The sequence below is a fragment of the Patagioenas fasciata genome, chromosome Z (assembly GCF_037038585.1).
Source record: "Patagioenas fasciata isolate bPatFas1 chromosome Z, bPatFas1.hap1, whole genome shotgun sequence".
Classification (NCBI taxonomy): Eukaryota; Metazoa; Chordata; class Aves; order Columbiformes; family Columbidae; genus Patagioenas; species Patagioenas fasciata.
The window spans coordinates 35,687,817-35,702,956 of NC_092560.1; the positions used below are offsets into that span (position 1 = coordinate 35,687,817).

A 15,140-nucleotide genomic window follows, 5' to 3' on the forward strand; every position below is an offset into this window, starting at 1 on the left:
CATAAATGCCCAAAATTTTCTTGCATAGTACTGTTCTACACAATGCTTTAACATATACTTCCAAAATACAACACAAAAGCTGTAAACTAAAAAGGCATAAGATGTAATGGTTTATACATCATACTTAAAATGTTAACCTTACTTGGTAAATACTTTTATTTAAAAATAAGTCTTTTAGAAACCTGGCACACAAAAATTAAACTGTGAAGTTATTCTACCACGTGCTGAAAGGTGCCCACAGTCTCTTTTCTCTGAAAAGAGGAAAGGAAGTGACACATGCACAGGCATTTGAAGTAGAATAATATATTACATTTTTACAGTAGCAATGTTATTTTGAGCTTGCCCTTTGATCTTGCTATAAACACAGATCAACCAATTCTGTCAGCACACCAAAATCTGAATCAGGAAGTGACATCTGTGAGTATCAGAAGATACTCTTTTGCATGTTCTGTACAATCCTCCTGTATTTTGTTGGCAAGAACTACGAACGCTGAAAAAGGCAAAACACAGAGGCACCACCTATAATATGTTTAATAACAATGAGACAGGTTGAGGAATTTATGAAGGAAACTTACTATGTTGTCAACTTAGAGCACAAAACATACACTGCCTCACCAATTAAAAGGTTAAGAATTGCTATGTACCCACGTTTTATTCCTACACAAAGTAATTAAGAAGACTGTGAGTTAAGATCCCTCCTTCTCCACAGAGAAAAACAGACAGTTAAGATGCCAAACTAAAACACTGAGGCAAATGGCCATCTTTGAGACACACTATAGATTAAGCTATAACTAGGGTGAAAACAAACAAACAAACAAACAAAAACCAAACACCCATTGGCATACACGTAAAGATCTTTCTTCAAAGGCAAATGTGTGCATGTCCTAGAGAAGCCAATGCAGGAAATCCAAGTTTAGCTGAAATCATTAGCAGAACCCGAATCAATTTCTACGAGGTTACGAATACCGCAAGAAGGGAGCTGTACATGCATATTTGAGGACAACACCAGAGCCAACTTAAGTTCAAACTCAGAAAGATTTACCAACAACTTTTTCTCCGAATTTCCAGTAATTTCAGAGTACCTCAAAACTTCTCAATGAGGAAGGAATCCCATGACATTTAGTCTCAGTCTCCACACAGTTTTACCCAAACTCTCACATCTTCTCATACTTAAATTTTTCCTCGGTATTTATTTATATGTGTGAAAGTAAACAGACATGATCACCACTTTTATGTGGCAAGTATGACTTGCATCTCTACACTTTAGTGCACTTCATACTAGCATTTTTAAAAATAAATAAACAAACAAACACACTTTAGCAGTTTAAACAAATTAGGTGGGAAACGAAAAACACAATGACGAAGTCAGTAACATCACAAAATATTAAGCCAGTGTCTAAAATCCCTTATAAAATGGAATGAAGAATTCCAAAAGTTACATGTAAGTATCAGGAATTCTATTTTTCAGATGCACAAAATCATTTGAGAGCACACTATAAAGATCCATAATTTTTTTAAATTAATGTAAGTAAGGGTACATATGTTTACGATCATTAGGAAGGAATTTCAACCAAAAAAGTAAAGTTAGTATACTCCATGTGACCCAACCTTAAGAGTGAATTAATATACTTAAAAGCTGGTTCTGAAGCCCCAAAGAGCTATCATCAAACAGTCACTGGTCAGTCTTTGGTACAGTTACACAAACATAATAAGGATAACACATTTTTCATAATTGCCTGTTAAATAACATTTTGTGTAAGAAACATGTTCACAACATATGGTTATCACAAGGTTTTTTAAAGCAGCAGACTTCATAATTCATCTTTCATAACTTAAGAATAACCACCTACTTTCTCCAGTAATTATTTGCTTTATTTACAGCAACAAATCCTGTTGCACACCTGTAGAGACACAAATTTTGCACACACCACCTGAAATGAGTACAGAGAAAAATGCATTTACATGTAACTTCAACAAAAAAAACCAAGGTATATCCTAAATTTCGAAACAATGTAAGAAGAATGCTGCCTGCAGTCATTTTAGTCAAGAGAAAAACAGGTTGGCATGAAGGATGATAGGTATGTTTCCTACATAAGAAAGTAACGTCAATGAATAAAATTGCTTCTTTTTTTATACAGGACTATATATTCCTGAAGTTCTCTAAATGTGGATATCTGATTTTTGAATCAAAACTTAAATTTATATTCTTCCATATAAGATATATTAGCATGACTTGGATATCTTTTACCTGTATGTCCTGTGTGTCACAGAAAGGTTCCTGAGAATCATCGAACTGTGAACAAACAAAATGCCTGTAACTCCTGCGTACTGCAGCCTTTGGCAGGATGCCAGTCCTGAGCATTCGTTCTGGTAAGATGGTAGTTTTGTAGTTCCCCTCATATGGATTATCTCATATCTGGCAATAAATTACATTAAGATCAACACATTTAAAGCACTTGCTGCTAAATCAGTTCCCATAAATGGGATATTTCAGAAAGTATAACATTTGGGTTTTTTTTAACTTTTCCTTTTTTTCTTTTAAGCTTTTGAATCACAAGTTTTTCTTAAAGGCCAAGGTACTAATTCAAACAGGTTTCCTCCTCAAATCCAGAAATCGTGAATATAAATAGGCCTAACTTCATATACGAAAGTCCTGCAATCCCTTTACAATGCTTATGCGAATTCAGACCAGATATAGATTAAAGTCAGTTGGCTTTTTTTCCATCCTGTCTGTTTAGTTCTAAATTTAGAAGCACCCAACAATATTCCCCCTGTTAACCTTTTCTGCAACAAAAAAGGCAGCTTGTACCTCACGTCCTTCCTGAATTCATCTTCACTTGCATAAGAGAAAAAAAAAATCATTATAAGGATCTTAATCACAGAATCATTCCAGTTGGAAGAGACCATCAGGATCATTGAGTCCAACCATAACCTAACTCTGGCACTAAACCATGTCCCTAAGAACCTCATCTAAACACCTTTTAAACACCTCCAAGGATGGTGATTCCACCACTTCCCTGGGCAGCCTGTTCCAATGCCTGACAACCCCTTCCATGAAGAATTTTTTCCTAATATCCAATCTAACCCTCCCCTGGTGCAACTTGAGCCCATTTCCCCTTGTCCTATCACTTGCTACTTGGGAGAAGAGACCAACACCCTCCAGGCTACAACCTCCCTTCAGGTAGTTGTAGACAGCAATAAGGTCTCCCCTCAGCCTCCTTTTCTCCAGGCTAAACAGCCCCAGCTCCCTCAGGTTTGTGCTCCAGACCCCTCACCAGATTCATTACCCTTCTCTGAACCCTCTGCAGCAATTCAATGTCTTTCTTGCAGTGAGTGGCCCAAAACTTAACACAGGATTTGAGGTGGGGTTTCACCAGCACTGAGTACAGGGACACAATCACTTCTCTAGTCCTGCTGGCCACACTATACCTGATACAAGCCAGGATGTGGTTGGCCTACTTAGCCACCTGGGCACACTGCTGGCTCATGTTCAGCCAGCTGTTGATCAACACCCCCAGATCCCTCTCTGACAGGCAGTTTTCCAGCCACTCTTCCCCAAGCCTGTAGCGCTGCCTGGGGTTGTCGTGACCCAAGTGCAGGACCTGGCACTTGGCCCTGATGAACCTCATACAGCTGGTCTCAGCCCAACGATCTAGTCACCACTTGTGACTGGCCGCCACCTGGATTTGGCTCCATTCATCACAGCTCCAGCCAGTTCTTTACCCATCAAAGAGTACACCCATCCAGGCCACGAGTAGACAGTTTCTCCAGCAGAATGTTGTGGGATACAGTGTCAAAGGTTTTACTGAAGTCTAAGTACACAACATCCACAGTCTTTCCCTCATCTACTAGGTGGCTCACCTTGTCATAGAAGGAGATCAAGTTGGCCAAGCAGGACCTGCCTTTCATAAACCCATGCTGCCTGGGCCTGATCATACGGTTCTCTTGTATGTGCCATGTGATGTCACTCAGGATGATTTGCTCCATGATCTTCCCCGGCACCGAGGTCAGACTGACAGGTCTATAGTCCCCCAGATCCTCCCTCCAGCCTGTTATAGATGGGCTTCACATTTGCCAATTCCAGTTAACCAGGACCTCCCCAGTTAGCCAGGATTGCTGACAGATAATGGAAAGTGGCTTGGTGATCACCTCCGCCAGCTTCCCCAGAACCCTTGGGTGCATCCCATCTGTCCCCATAGACTTGTCGTGTCCAAGTGAAGTAGCAGGTCACTGTTTCCCCTTGGACTATTAGGGCTTCATTCTGTTCCCCATCCCTTTCTTCTGGCTCAGGGGGCTGGGAACCTGGAGCACAACTGATCTGACTACTAAAGACTGAGACAAAGAAGGCATTTAGTACCTCAGCCTTTCCCCTCATTTCACCTCTTCAAAGAAAATTTTTTTCTAAACAACAAGCAGTTTTCTTCATGACACTTTCATCATCCAACAACCACCTCAGTCACTCCCTAGTCTCTAGTACCTCTTACGGAGGCAAAACATTGTATAACTATCACAATAGGACTTGCTGCACTTTCCTCCATGGCACATGAAAGAGACCAGTACTGGTGGAAAGGTACAAGAACAGGACAGTTATCTGTTTCCAAACACTAAGTCAACACAGTATTAACCACAAGAACCACAAATACAGACCTCTAGAGTGATCAAATCATGATAAACCTGTTTGTCCCAATCTTCAAGTAATTCCTCATACAACAGCCTAGCTACTTAGACATGGGAAGGTCATGAGCTTACATGTGACATCATGGTAATGATAAAAATCAGCATTTAATAAAAACCAATACATGTTGCAATTATCATTCAACACAGACCTTTCTTCCCCCCCACCCCCCTAAAAAAAAAGAAATAAAACTAAAGCTATTTCCTACAACACTTGTATTTCTATGTTATTTCCACAATAACCATTAGAGAGGTACTTCTTCAATCCAGTCATTCTGGTAGTCTAAACATGTAACTTCCTCAAAACACTTTTCATTTTCATATTCAACCTTCACTAACAGAACTTCTACATTATGCCCATAACATGGTGTGCACTGACTTTCTGGTAACGAATAACATATTTCAAATCAAAGAACCATAAAAGCTGTATTTTTTTTTACCCCACTATTTAGTTCCCAACAAACAGTGGAAACATTCTGATTTTTATTTATTCTACATCTTCCATAAGAAAATCCTCTGAAGAAATCAGCAGGAAAGTTCTTGTTTTTTAAACAAAGAACTAAAAGTAATTTACTCAGTAGAGTAAGAGTGTATGGGTATTTTGACACTACCACTAACGAAAAAAAATAGCATTAATGTAGTACTGCATTTCATTTTTATCAATTGCACTAGCTTTTCAGTGAGTCTCCTAATATTTAATCTCTATAATGATAACTGACACAGTTTTCTACCTTCTATTAATAAGTAGGCATTCCTAAAACTTGCTAGTGGTAAGATTCTTCATCTTTCCTCTTTAACCATAAATGGTGATACGCAGACTGAACATTCTTGGTAAATAGCACGAAGCCTTTCAAACTACAGAAATATTAATACAGCCAGAATTTTGAGCAAACTGGTCTTTGTTCCACTTTAATTTCTAGTAAATTAAGTAATAAAAAAATACAAATTTCATCGCACTATTACACATGACTGAGTCAAATCTTTTGCATATACTATATATCTAACCACTGCACATGTTTTTTTAAAGTTAACAGGAATTGATACTGCTGGGTTTATCTACTTTGATTAGTAATAATTACAAAAATAGTTAACTAACAGCACACCCGGTTTTAAGAGCTGTAACGAGAAAAGGAGGAAGTGCATTATGTGGTAAAAAAGAGAAAGTCAGAATCTCTTCTGAAGAAGTCCCGAAGTCAGTACTCAGGCATAAATCCTATTAAAAAAAGAAGGAGTTATTCCTGAGAAAAACCACAATTTGAACTGTTATATCACCTGAATGTAGATCAAGGCACTGGTGAAAGCCTTTTTCTTCTTTTTCTTTACTCTCTACCCCATCCCTCAATTTGAAAGGTATCACCCAGTATCTCTCTACTTGCCGCCTTTTTTTTTTTTACAATTATCAATATTAGTCATATTGTTGTATGAGGTGGAAGCTTCCAGCATGCCAAGATTCAATGACACTGGATTCTGTGCAGCTATACAGCAAGTAATACTTCTCATGGAACATTTAAAGAAGCAGGTAACTAATACATGTAGAATATCACAGAATGGTGGGGGTTGGAAGAGACCTCTAGAGATCACCCCATCCAATCCACGTGCTAAAGCAGGTTCACCCAGAGCAGATCACACAGGAATGTGTCCAGGCAGGTCTTGAACTTCTCCAGAGAAGGAGACTCCACAGCCTCTCAGGGCAGCCTGTTCCAGTGCCCTGGCACACTCAAAGTAAAGAAGTTTCTCTTCATATTCGGATGGAACCTCCTGTGCTTCAGTCTGTGCCCGTTGCCCCTCATCCTATTGCTGGGCACCACTGAAAAGAGTATGGACCCATCCTCTCGACACCCACCCTTGAGATGTTTATAAGCATTGATAAGATCCCCTACCACCCCTAATCACCTTCATAGTCTGCCACTGGACATTCTTTGTGAAGAATATCTGTAGCAACAAACATGACTTGTATCCTCACAACTACAAGACGTTCAGTCTCTGCATACAGCAAACCAGAAACAAACGTGAGCTAACATTTGCAATAATGGCCTTAGAAAGACCAGATGAGGTGGCTAGTGAGTTTGACCACAAGACTTCTCAGGTTATAGCTGGCGAGAAGAACAAGAACTTTTGTGGGAAAACTCAACCAGAAGAAAAGCCTTCTGGGTGAAAGATATGGAGCTCAGCTTTGGTCACTTTAACTCTATTAAGAAAGCTTACATCTTGATCTCAAAAAAACAAAAAAGCAGCATTAAAATCACTGGCATTCCTGCACAAACATCACTGGCTCTATTAATACTGAGCCAGCACTCAAGGCCACAGTCTTGCCATTCCACACAGTACTGTGTGAAAGTAAGGGCTCATAAGCATTTGAGCCATGAGCAGGAACATCTCTTTAATTATGCTTTGTTCACACAAAACTCGGACAGGAAACCAGCAGCTGCAATTCTGTTTCTCATAAGCGCCAAGTGAAGTAGCTCACAAGCAATACTTCCCCGTATTCCCAGTGTCCCCAAAGGCTTCAAACTGACTCAGAAAAATAAATGAAAATGCCTGCAAATAGCAAAATTTCCCATCAATTGAATATATTTTTAGCACTGATGTTGAACACTCAATTCCATTTTCTAAGGACTACTTTAAAATAGTTCAGAGACACTTGATCTCTTCTAGTGAAAAAAAAAAAAATCCAGCAGACTTGTCAGCAAATTACTTCAGAGAAAGAAAGCAAAGCAAAGGAGATCCAACACTGGAATATTACTTGCCATCTGGAGGGGCTTAATAAATTATACAGATTGATGGTATTTGATCCCAGAGCTCAATCACTTAAAAACCATGTCCATCCACACACAGTCAGTAAGTTCCAGCTGGTGACACGAAATCCACAAAGAAATCTTAAAATCAATGAAAGACTATTTTAGGTTTAAATTTCTTACACCCTACAAAACTCTGCTGTTTCACTATTAACATAAACTACTGACAAAAAGTTGGAAAATACTGAGAGAGACATCGTAGACAACTTTGTATCTGCACCTTTCATCATTAAGTAGCTTTTTACGGACTGTATTTTGAGTAAAACAGGCAGGAGACACAGCATTTCTTTTACTTACCTTTAAATTTCTTTTGATGCAAGGTAATAAAAGAGTTGCCTGATCTATTTGAATGGAAGCACACATACATTTCTATTTATTAAAGCATACAAGATCAGCACTTCAATAGGAAAAAAGTAAAAATTTTATAAGGTAAAAATGAACATAACAGAAATTTCAGAGTTTCTTCATTTTCATATTTCCTATGTTACTTTTACAAAGGAAAACACTGTGAAAGGTACAGAACAAACGTCCACTGACTGCATAGAAAAAAAAACGAACTACATACAAGATTCAAACCATTTTCACCATGGCCAGGTCTCAACCTTATCCAGTGTCACTGCATGAACATATTATAGCTGTGAACAGAAGACCAACTCTGTCATAAGAAACCACTGTAAGCACCAGGCAAAGAACAGAGATGATAAAGTAAATTTTTTTAATTACTGGAAGTTTTTCTTCATATGTGTGGCAATTAGAACACATATACATAGTTGCATTGTGCATTGTTTAATGCCCAAAGCAGATATGAAACTAACTCTTGTAAATTGTCTTAAGATAAAAATGTCATAGATTCAGATATGTCTAAATACCTCTGATACATAATCATTTTATTGTTTTCAAGGGCAAGTGGAAAATAATTCTTTACCATGCAATGACTATTTTTGCCCTGTGTTGCGCCCATGTATTCTATTTCCAGCCCACATTACCACCAAGCACATGAGATCAGATTATTTTTGCAAGCAGGTTTTCTCAGTTAAGGATATAAATGGCAAAGCAGGCTCAGTTCCCTCACCAATAAAGAAACCAGGTGCCATAGGCACTTAGTACACCAGGGTAAAGGGTTAGTTAGCTCATAGTCTACTGTGACAACCTGCCTCAGAGAAACGTGAAGAAAAACAGCAGACTTCACAAACCAAGATGTCAAATACTGACAGACAGGACATGGATATTTCAAATGGAGCTGTCTACTTGACTGAATATTAATACTTAAAGAAGATATCTAGAGCTTAGACGTTGTTGTGGAAAGTCAGATGTTCAGTTAAAAATAACTAAGTTCCTCACTTAAGCACAAACATGTTTAACAGTGGTGTCCCGGGTAGCAGAGATCGAGCCAAAGGTTACCTTTATCAATTTAGTATGAGTAGAGGTAATAAATAATCTGTATCTTTCTTTTAAGTATTCTTCACCTGGTTTTAGATACTTTAAAGCCACACAGGTTTCAACCATTTTATATGGAGCATAGATGAGTGAGCGTAACATCTCACAAAAAATGGATTCATGTACATGCCCTGAAAGAGCAGCAAAAGAGCTAGTCAACACGTGGAATTAAGTTTGCAGCTTTTGAGAAGATGTAGGAGAGACTATGACAGACATGGAATTTACACATAATAAAGATTTGATTGCTTTCTTGTAACCATGATTTGCAGATGATTGAAAGAGTGAGAATTACATGAACTAAAACAGCCATCCTCTATCATAATCACGTTAAAATGGGTCTGGTACCATGTTAGAGTCAACCAAATTGTTCAACACCCTTACTGACCTGTTATCATCAAGCTGAGAAAAACTTGATACTACTAAAAGACAGACTTAAGACTATTAAAATCCTCCGTGTTTTCTGTGCAATAAATAAAATTCCATTTCAAAATACGCAAGGCTGTCTTGGAAATCTAAAATACATTTACCACAGAGATGTACAAGCATCTTTGAAAAACAGATGAAGTTCCTGAATTCTCTTAATGCAGGTTAGGATACTAACCCAGCTTTCAAGAGAGCTGAAAAACCAAATAAAATGTTTTCACTCTTACATAGAGAACTTTTTGTCCATCCGAAGATGTGAAATGAAAAACTTAAAGCAAAAGCACATTATTGATGCAGGTCTATGAAGACAGCCAAACAACACTCTGTAATTTAGAAATACATCTCAGACTGCAATACCATACTGTAGTAAAAACTGCAACTGTCCATAAGTAAAGCAGTGAGAATAACAACCCCCATAAGGCATTTCTCAAAGTCTGTGCAAACTGCCAACCAAGAAGAGCTATAAGTATAGAAAGAATCTTTTTTCCAAAACCTGAGTTTGTACCTCAATAGCACTGAAGATATTTTTGGATTAAAAATAGCTGAAGAGTACCTCCCTACATACTGAATTCTTGGTTAGAGTTCACCACTGCACTCTGAAAATAGAATGGGAAAAAAGAATAACCCTCCAGGGCTGAAACACCTGTTGGAACAGGATTAAAGTCACTTCAAGCATCCCACTAGCAAAGCTAAAAAGGAGTACGGTAACTTTATAGTAATGTAGGTATTCATTACCATACAGGACATTTTTGGAGCTACCCCAGATTTCATTGCTGTTGTCATGTTGTCGTACAAGACTATAGTTTTGTACTGGGTTTGACTCTGGCTGGCAGCTAAGCCCCCACCCAGATGCTTGCTCACTCCCCACCAGCAGCATTGAGAAGAGGGAAAGCAAGGGGGGAAAAAACACCTCATGGGTTGAGTGAGATAAATGCAGTTTAATAAGTGCCGGGGGGGAATACTGCAAAAGCAAACATCCACCAGCAGATCAATGCCTTGCTAGTCCCAAGCAAGGTCTGCTTTGGAAAAACAACTCTCTAGTTCTACTGCTGAGCACAATGTCATATGTCATGGAATGTTCTCTTGCTCAATTCAAGTCAGCTGTTCCAGTTGTTGTCCCCTTCCAGCCTCTTGCCCACCCTCAGCTGACTCTCTGGCAGAGTGAGAAGCAGAGGGGGCCTTGATGCTGGGCAAGCACTGTTCAATGACAGCTAAAACACTGGTATCAACACTGTTTTGGTTACCAGTCTAAAACACAGCACCATAACAGGTGCTATAAAGAAAATTAGCTGCATCCCAGCCATGCCCAGTACCAGTTTATCAAATCAGACCACTACTACTCAAAGCATTTGTTAGCACATAGGTCAGCCACAGGTAAAACAATCAAAACACCAAGAGAGATACAGAAAGCTGACACATACAAGAACATCAGCGGATCCACATGAACTGTCCTGTGAATTCAAAGAGCCTAAAGAGACTGGCAAAGACTGCACATATATTCCTGTGGCTTTAGATATTAATTCAATAGTTATCTAACTCTCATAAACCTGCAGGAATCTACCCAGCCTATAGCTAGCTTATACAATGGCAAATTATGCCATATTAAGGATTTTCCTGAACAGGAGCATCTTGAGTATACCAAGACTTTGCTCACTTGCATGGAAACAAAGACTATTCAGACACAGCATCCTCTCCACTAGTCTACCCTAACAAATCAAAGATTTCAGCAGCACTGAATCTTGCAGTCCTCAGACTTTGACACACACAGAAACATCAGAACTGGTCTGGTGATGGCTATGCACGTTTCCAGTCAAGTCTATTTTACTACAGCCAAGTTCATCTGTGCATCTCATTTGCACACACAGGTAATTATAAAAAATTCTTACATGGTGTCATGTACACCAATAGTCATCTAACTACATGCTTTGACAATACGGGATTAAAAAAGAAGGCAAAAAAAAGTGATGCATTTAAGCTAGCAGCTGTATGCTAAGTTCAACACAACTCCTAAGCAGTGCCACAAGGACTCAAAAAGTCAAATCCAACTGTAACAAGCATATGAAATGTAGGAAGTCATCTATACAAGCAACACAGAAAAAGTAGGTTTGTATAAACCTGGTAGAAATGCTAGAGAATACATTTTTAAAACTAGAATTCAGTGCATTGCAGTTGCAGTAGATAGATAATATAGTTTGCCTTTCCGATCTATACAAGCCCCAATAAGCCAGTTACACCATCAAAGACATCTGTGGATTAAACCTTAGAGAAGTGTATCTAAAAAAGATGACAAATACAGAGCAAAACTATTTCTGATTACTCTCTAGATAGCGAAATACAAACGTGGATATATTTTATACCCAGAAAGCAGAGGTTCTTTATAAGAGAAACTGCGAAAACAAACTGTCCAGCTACCTAAGGAAATCCACTGCAGAGCACAGTTTTCCCAATATAAAATGTTCTGCATTCATCTGGTATTTTTTCCAATTTAATTTACTCTGTTCTGGTAAAATCCACTCCAGAAAAGACTTCAATATTTGAAAATTCTTTATAGCACTTTAAGTAAGATCTGCATACATGTTTCACTACTTTAGGTGCTCAAGTGAGGTGCCTTTCACTGCTTTATAATCATCTTGATGAGATGTTGCTTTCACCTAAGTTCCAGGACACACTTGAAGATGCTTCTCCACAGCTCCTGCTTATGTCACATTTGCACACCACGTCACTACAAAATTCTACTCAGAACACTTCTGTATCATTTCTGTAACCATCCAAAAGGCCTTGAGTATTGTGTCAGCTTCAAATATCTCACAAAACTGCAGAAGTTCTCCAGCTGTTCAGGATCCTATTTAACTTGCTTGTTCGCAAGCCACAGGGCTATAATTATTCTCATTTATGAAATGACATTTAGTCATTTCATTATAAAATTCCTAGTTCTAAAGTTAGGCTCAAACCTTTTATTTTAAACTAAAAAAAAGCAAGCAGCATTTCCAAAATTTTTACTCAACTTAGCATAAACTAGATGTAGGAAGGGAATTCAAAATGATCAAGTATATCCTTCAGACATTTGTCTCCCTAGGTTTTCTGTACAGCTACTCAAAAGAGAGGATATCCTGAAAATAACTCTGACAGAATACACTGAATCTCCTTTCATTAGTATATTTATGCTTTGTGAGTACTTCTCCAGAACACAGAAACAAATTATTTTGTACCTAATATTTCATTTTAATTATTTTAGGCATTCATTTTGATCAGTATTTCCCACGCTTTTGCAATAATCTGTTTGAGGGTTTTGGGAAAGTCATTCCTGCCTCCTGTCACGCAACTCTGGTTAAACTGTAGCACTAAAAAAACTCCACTCTCTCAGAAACATATCTTTTACCTAGAACTTAATATTTTTAGTATTTTTAGGTTGTTTTCACAAAAAAAAAAAAATCCAGAAAATATCAAATTTGTTGTGTACATTTGTTCTAAAGGCTATAAGCCTAAGACAATTCATTGAACTACTTAAACACAATAATTTAAAAAATTATTTTTTATCAATGATCAAAACTTACCACAACCTGACTATGTTCTCCAATATCCAAAGATACACTTTAATTCCACTTTTATACTTTCCAGCACACATAAGCCAGCTGAATGACACCAAGTATAGAATAGTCCTCTGTTGCTCAAAATTAGTTCTAAATACATATATCCATCACATAAAATAACCCCATACTCCAAATAACTGAAGTAGGTGTTGGTTTGCAGTTCCATGTGATTGTATTACAGAGCCCAGCCTTAGTCTTACAATAGAAAGTACTAGCTTGATCATGCCTCTTAAATCACTGTCCACGAAAATATTGATTTCGCTTGGCATTATCACCACATAACTAGAGGGCAAATTAAGACAGATTTGTTTTTTGGGGTATATCCTAATTAATAGTATGGATCTCAAGTCAAAGATGGTTTCAATTCTAGTAGGGAAGGAGAAAGAAGAATGCTTATATTATTTGGATAAATTGACTTTTTACATTTCCATTTTTTAATCAGATGTCACAAACCACACAAGAGAAGGAACAGTCAGATGTTCTGTTTCAAGAGTTTCAAAAGGCAAATCCCAAAATTACATCAGAAAAATACTGCTAAAAAGATGGCTCTCTAGCTGGCTTTCATAGTTTATCTTTCACTAATAGCCTGATCTTAAATTTGTTATTCACCAGCTTTGTGCTCACAAATCACAGCAAGCTGTGGTCTACAGCTCATTCAAGACCAAAAAAGGAAGAAAAATGGCATGGCAATATCCACAGCTAGCATCACAGCTGAATACAACCAATTACCAAAAGCTTTTTTTTAAAGTTTTATGCTGTAGCAATATTAGCTATGACTAAAGTTGTCTCTACTTCCACTAGAGCCTAAGATAAACTTTAATACAGAAGAAAAGTACACTGTGGTTGAAAGTACCTTCAATTCAAATAGCCTTCAATCAGAGGAAGACTATAGTTTCTTTTAGACACAAATATAATGTTTTTTATAAATCGCTGCTACCACTAAAGGAGTAACCAAACTAAAGCCATAATTAGAGAACTTAAAACTAGAGAGGGATGCACAATATTTCATGGACGAGTGTTTAGAGCACACAGTGTAGGAAGAGAGTGACATCTAAACAGATATCCTACACAAGCCTGATAAAAAGAATCTTGCATCTCAAGTACGGGAGGGAAGAAATAACAAAGTAGCTACAGGTTTAGTCTCTTCTGTTGAGGTTAATCCACTTTAGCTTTGGTAATGTACTCACTACACAGCACTGGTCCCTACTCAGTCAACTGCAGTGACAGTTTCCCAACTACCTTTATTTAGCCCATTTTTCACGCAAGTTCCTCTGAGGCTTTATATGACAAGTTCATCACCAGTTTCATAGGACCTCAAGAACACAGGTCTTACCTCAGGCTTTTTTTGGATAATCTAGATGTGGTGGGTTAACACTCTGGCTGGCTGTCCACCAAGCTGCTCTCTCACTTCTCCTCCTCAGTCAGATCAGGGAGAAAATACAATTAAAAGCGCTCAGATTGAGATAAGGGAAAGGAAATCACTCACTAGTTACCATCATGGGCAAAACCGATTGAACTTAGGAAAGATCAATTTTATTTATTGCCTATTAGCTATAGGCAATAGTGATAGTGCAAAACAAAACTAAAATCAGCTCCCCATAACACTCTCTGTTCTTTACTGGCTCAGCTTCATTACTAACTCTTCTCTCCCCACTGCTTTGCAGCGCAGGGGAGATGGGGAACGGGGGTTGCAGTAAGACCACAGCACGTCACCTCTGCCACTCCTTTTCCCCTGCTCCAGCATAAGGTCCCTCCCACAGCAGACAGTCTTTCAAGAACTTCTCCAACATCTTCCCCATGGGCAACAGTTCTTCAAGAACTGCTTCAGCATGGGTTCTTTCCATGGGGTTCAGTTGTTCAGAAAAAGACTGCTCCAGTGTGGGTCCTCCACAGGCCACATCTGCCAGAAAACCTGCTCCTGCACAGGCTGTTCTCCAAAGGCTCTTGCCAGTAAGCTGCTCCTGAAAGGGCTCTTCATGGGCTGCATCTTCCTACAGGGCATGTCCACCTGCTCCAGCATGGGGTTCTCCTTGAGCTAAAGTGTGGATACCTGCTCCAGAGTGGTTCTCCACGGGCTGCAGGGGGTTAACCTGCTTTGCCATGGCCTTCTCCAGGGCCTGCAAGGGAACTTCTGCTTTAGCACTTGGAGCACCTCCTCCTCTTCCTTCTTACAGACCTTGGTGTCTGCAGGGCTGTTTCACTCACATTTTTTCATACTCCA

General features: G+C 38.6%; 1 protein-coding gene across 7 annotated transcripts in view; it reads right to left on the reverse strand.

The window, feature by feature from the left end:
- AUH (AU RNA binding methylglutaconyl-CoA hydratase) overlaps positions 1–15,140 on the reverse strand; it is a 118,756-nt gene that overhangs the window by 90,511 nt on the left and 13,105 nt on the right. The window contains exon 4 of one of the 7 annotated variants that reach the window (XM_071801775.1): positions 2,249–2,416. The exons of the other annotated variants lie outside the window; for them this stretch is intronic. Within the exon in view, the coding sequence (XP_071657876.1) occupies positions 2,406–2,416 (11 nt within the window). The 3' untranslated portion in view covers positions 2,249–2,405. The remainder of the gene's footprint in view (positions 1–2,248; positions 2,417–15,140) is intronic. 7 annotated transcript variants of the gene reach the window in all.